The 5,603-nt window shown below is 52.2% G+C and overlaps 1 protein-coding gene across 1 annotated transcript; it reads left to right on the forward strand.

The window, feature by feature from the left end:
- The first annotated feature begins 2,748 nt into the window (after window positions 1-2,748).
- On the forward strand, window positions 2,749-5,354 carry ADRB1 (adrenoceptor beta 1). Its single transcript, XM_032191511.1, has 2 exons — window positions 2,749-3,996; window positions 4,944-5,354. Exons 1-2 carry the CDS (start codon window positions 2,749-2,751, stop codon window positions 5,115-5,117), a joined length of 1,422 nt encoding a protein of 473 aa, XP_032047402.1. The 3' UTR covers window positions 5,118-5,354.
- The last annotated feature ends 249 nt before the right edge of the window (window positions 5,355-5,603 follow it).

Here is a 5,603-nt window from a genome sequence, read left to right on the forward strand (position 1 = left end):
TGGTAGGAAGCCATGTTAAAGCTGAAAGTACGAGTTGGAAATGTCCAAATCTTGGGAAAGATGCTATCTGATCCAAAGCTGAGAATTTGAGCTTTGTCAAACCTAACCATAAAGACCCAAGCGATGAGATATCCTCTGCCAGTCCTGGAAACCCAGTGGGGGTTACGTCCTAGAAGCTCCTTTAGAGATTCATATCAAATTTTCCCTTTCATCATTCTACCCCTCATTAAACCTCCTTGTATTCATCTATGCCTCCCTCTCCCTGACAATTTTCTCTTCCTCGAGCTACATTAAGACATTATGCCTTCAGCATGCTAAAACAGTCTCTTCGCTCTCCTCACTGGCTAACCCCACCATCCTACTCCACACGTTCGTCACCCTTCTGCCAAATCTTCCCCTTCCAACCAACCACGCAGGCCAGGCAAGAGCATCCCCACATTACTACCAATTCTTTGGGTACTATTTTTTTTAAGTGACTTATTTATTTATTTATTTATTTTTTCCCGGGGTAAAATAAATAAGTTGTTTGTTAAACCCGTGATCTGGAGAACAAGTAGAAACAGTCCCTTTTGGGTCTGGAAGTTCTTCTGACCTGACATCCCTAACTGAAAACAAAGATCTGTATCTGAAAAACAGAAATTTTTTTTTGATACAGATCTTTGTATTTGAAAACAAAGATCTGTATCAAAACCAAGTTAAGGAGCTGCCTGAAATTAAAAAAAAAAAAAAAAAAAAAAAAAAAGCAAGGAAATTTTGTTTTAAAGGAGATTTCCAAAAGGTAGTGCTCTGAAAGGGGTTAAGCCTACAGTTAGTATTTGGCTGCTCTGTGCTGTAAGGGCCAGGGGGATGTTCTGTACAGAAATTGTAAAATTGCTTATTTTTTCCTTTGGAGATGCTTTGTTGCTTTGTTTCCCAAAGACATTTTGGCTCCGGCTCCGAGCTGGCATTCCAGATTGACGCTTGTTGAACCGACAAAGATACTGGGAAGCAACGCAAGATCAGGCTTCTTCTGGCTTATTGCATGCTTGTTTGTAATTTCCTTGGAGCTTATCTTCCCTTACAGTGGGATGGGGATCTCCACCTGGAGCTCTTTTAGGGGAGTTTGACAGGCAAAGAGCAGGCATTTGGTTGGGTTGTGGTGTTTATTGGCTGTATCAGGACACCACAGCAATAAAGGGTATGAACAGACAACAGACGGACGATGCTCTGGGATCAGCAAACAAAACAGCTACGTGGTACCCCTTATCGCTGCCTTCCACGAAATGTGTCATCTGGGGAAAAGACTGTAGGATTTTATCAGCTTTCAATCTGGTCGATTCTGTGCTAAAACGGAATATCCATCAGTGGGCATCACTGTAACTTACAGCAGCTCTGGAAAATATTCCCATCCAGGATCCTGCTGCTGTTCATTCGGTGTAAGGTCTGCCTCTGCCCATTAGGGCACCATGCCCTAGGGCACCCAAGGGGGCCCACCCCTGTCCACCAGAGGAGGCACGGCAACGCTTCGGGATTTCCACGTGGGTTCCCACGGGGCCGGCGGGGAGCCAAGCGTCAGGTCCCCGCTGCTGCGTGGCCGCTGGCCAGGGTTAAGCAAACAGCGGGCAGAGAAATAAATCCTCTGCTCCCAGGTCGCGACCTTGTGGAGCAGGCATGAGCCTGGGGGGCGGGAGATTTTAAGGGTCCAGCTGGAAGGGTGCAGGGGTCTTCAATAAATAGGGGGGGGAATAAATATGCATGGAGGAGGAAATAAATATAAAGGAGGGGAATAAGTATGTATATGGGGCAATAAATATGTATATGGAGGGAATAAATACATATATAGGGGAATTAAAATATATAGGGTGGATATGTATCTAATTGGGGGAATAAATATATAGATGGGGATAGATATATAACAGGGGAATAAATATATAAATGAGGGAATAAATATGTATAGGGGGAATAGATATATATGTGGGGAATGTATATATGGGGGAACATATATATGGGAGAGCATATATATGGGGGAATAAATATATAAATATGGGGGGATAAATGTATATATGGGGGAATATATATAAGGGGAATAAATATATGTGGGGGAATTAATGTATATATGGGGGAATTAATATATATATGGGGGAATTGATTTATATATGGGGGAATTGATTTATATATGGGGGAATTAATATCTTTATGGGGAATATCTATACGGGGGGAATAAATATCTGTATGGGGGGAATAAGTATCTACATGGGGGGAATAAATATCTTCATGGGGGAATAAGTATCTATATGGGGGAATAAATATGCAAATGGAGGGAATAAATATCCATATGGGGGGCATGAACACGGATATGGGGGGGTGGATCTGTAGACGGGGGAAGACCCCCGTGCCGACCAGGGGTCTCGGGAGCACAGATCTCTACTTGGGAGGAATTAACCTGTGCACGGGGCATTAAATAATAAATTTATTTATAAATAAATAGATAATTCAATAAACAAGCCCCTGCAGCCCCCCCCGTGCACCGCTCAACGCGCCCGCTCCGCACCCAGCCCCGCGCCCCAGGGGCAGCGCCCGCAGCGCCGCACTCAGGCCCCGCCCCTCCCTCCTCCGATTGGCGGCCGTCCCCCGGGGGGGCGTGTCCCTCCCGCCCCCCTTCCCTCTGCCATTGGCGGCGGCGCGGCGAGGGGCGGGGCGCGGCGGCGCGGGGCCATGCGGTGGCCGGGGCGGCGGCGGCGGGGGCGCGTTCCTGCGGGGCGCGCGGCCATGGGCGAGGGGTGGCTGTCGGCGGAGTGCGGCCCGCAGGGGAACCGCTCGGCGGGGCGGCAGGAGGCCGGCGGCGGGGCCGTGTCGCAGCAGTGGGCGGTGGGGATGAGCCTGCTGATGGCGCTGCTGGTGCTGCTGACGGTGGCGGGCAACGTGCTGGTGATGGCGGCCATCGGGCGCACGCAGCGGCTGCAGACGCTGACCAACCTGTTCGTCACCTCGCTGGCCTGCGCCGACCTGGTGATGGGGCTGCTGGTGGTGCCCTTCGGGGCCACGCTGGTGGTGCGGGGCTCGTGGCTCTGGGGGTCGTTCCTCTGCGAGTGCTGGACCTCGCTGGACGTGCTGTGCGTGACGGCCAGCATCGAGACGCTGTGCGTCATCGCCATCGACCGCTACCTGGCCGTCACCTCGCCGTTCCGCTACCAGAGCCTGATGACCAGGGCGAGGGCCAAGGGCATCATCTGCACCGTCTGGGCCATCTCCGCCTTGGTGTCCTTCCTGCCCATCATGATGCACTGGTGGCGGGACGAGGACCCGCGGGCGCTGGAGTGCTACCAGGACCCCGGCTGCTGCGACTTCGTCACCAACAGGGCGTACGCCATCGCCTCGTCCGTCGTCTCCTTCTACATCCCCCTCCTCGTCATGATCTTCGTCTACCTGCGGGTGTACAGGGAGGCCAAGGAGCAGATCCGCAAGATCGACCGCTGCGAGGGGCGCTTCTACGGCGGCCAGGAGCAGCCGCCGGCCTCCCCGCTCGCCCACCACCAGCCCGTCCTGGGCAACGGGCGGGCCAGCAAGCGGAAGACCTCCCGCATCATGGCCATGAAGGAGCAGAAAGCCCTGAAGACGCTGGGCATCATCATGGGAGTGTTCACCCTCTGCTGGCTCCCCTTCTTCCTGGTGAACATCGTCAACGCCTTCGACAGGGACCTGGTGCCGGACTGGCTCTTCGTCTTCTTCAACTGGCTGGGCTACGCCAACTCCGCGTTCAACCCCATCATCTACTGCCGCAGCCCGGACTTTCGCAAGGCCTTCAAGAGGCTGCTCTGCTGCCCCCGCAAAGCGGACCGGCGGCTGCACGCCAGCGGCGGCCAGCTGGCCCCGCTCCCGGGGGGCTTCATCAGCACCCTCGGGTCCCCCGAGCACAGCCAGGGGGGCACCTGGACCGACTGCAACGGGGGCACGCGGGGCGGCAGCGAGTCCAGCCTGGAGGAGAGAAATAGCAAAACGTCCCGCTCGGAGTCCAAGGTATAGGGAGGGGGAGGCGGGCAGGGGGCGCGGGGCTCGCCGTGGCCAGGGGAAGAGCGGGGCAGGAGCCCGGTGGGGACGCTGACGGTGGGGACGCTGATGGGGACGCTGACGCCAGCCCAAGCTGCGCTTTGCCTTGGCGGGGAGAGAGAGAGCCCGTGTTTACTTACGACTAAAAAGCAGGTGAATTGCGTACGACATACCTCATCTGGAGCTAAAAGCAAGCAGGAAGCTCGCTGGCCGGAGGACAGAAAATAAAAACAGCCAGTCCCAAAGATAACCAGATTATATTTAGTGCTGAAAGAGACTTAGATGCGGCCGGGCTGGAGAAACGCTCTCCCGAGCCCGTCCCGTGGGCGAGCCTCCCCGCACGGCGCCGGCAGCCGGAGCCCGGGCAGGAGCAGCGGGAGCTTGGCGATGCAGCCAGGCAGGAGCAGGTCCCCGCTGTGCCAGGGGCCAGCAGGTGCCCCCCGTTTGATTTCCGAGCCCTTCGGGACCGGTCCCACTCAGAAGTGGCCGAGGTCTGCCCGTGGGGCCGCACCGACCTGCCGGCCAGCCCCGCTCGCCGCGGGGAGGCTGCGCTCCCCTCCTCTGCTAGCTGGGATGGCGACAGAGTTAAGAACAGGGAGCACAGGTCTCTTTCTTTGGAAAGGGAAAAAAAAATATTAAAATAACCCCAAACTCTTCTGCTTTTTTATTTCCACCCCCCCACACACACCCTCTGCATCAGCAACCAGTGAGTTGTTGTGCTTATCTCTGTGGCCAGACAATAGCAGTCAGGCTGGGAAACTTCTACCTCAAACTGTGCATATTGTACAGGGGAATAAACGGGCCGTGTTTATATTAAACAGCGTATTTATCTACCACTAGTAGTATTTTATGGAAAAGGGGGCCGGGGTGGGGGGGAGGTTAATGAGCCTTCTGCAGCTTGTTCGTTGTAATTACAGATGGACAGGGGGAAAAAAAAAATCCTGGCAGCAACAAAAAATTACTGCACAATTTTGGAAAATGGCAACCAAGCTGTTTTTTGCACAGTATTAAGAATTGTAAAGTTTTTTGAAGATGTTCCTTGCACACACATACACACATGCAAATTGAAAATGAAACGGAGGTTTAAATAACACCAAACCTGAAACTGATTTCTGTTTTGGTCTGATCTGTTATAGTTTTATCGAGAGAGTGACTTTTTATATTATTTTATGAAGGTACTGTACATAGATCCGTATTATAAATTAAGATATCTTAAGGGACTTTTATTATTTTTATTTCCAAGTGCCCACGTGAACCTGCTGTTATTTTAGCACTTGTGTGACATTTCCATTTTCCTCTGTGTGTGTGTTTTATAACCTATTTATACTCTGGTGCAATTTACTACTGTGTAAGTAATTGGTGTATGTGCAATAAATACCATTGCAGCACAAGCAAGCGTGTCTGTATAGGTTTTGAAACAATACCTGCCTATAATGGGAAGACCAGCATTTGTTTTTCTTCAAAGATGGCTCGGGTTACCAATACAACTCTATCTAATGGCTTTTCCTGACACAGGATTGTAAAAAAGCGTGTTTGAAACCCAATAAGGTTGCATTCCTGTTGCGCCGAGGTCTGCC

Source organism: Aythya fuligula, chromosome 7 (assembly GCF_009819795.1).
Source record: "Aythya fuligula isolate bAytFul2 chromosome 7, bAytFul2.pri, whole genome shotgun sequence".
Taxonomy (NCBI): Eukaryota; Metazoa; Chordata; class Aves; order Anseriformes; family Anatidae; genus Aythya; species Aythya fuligula.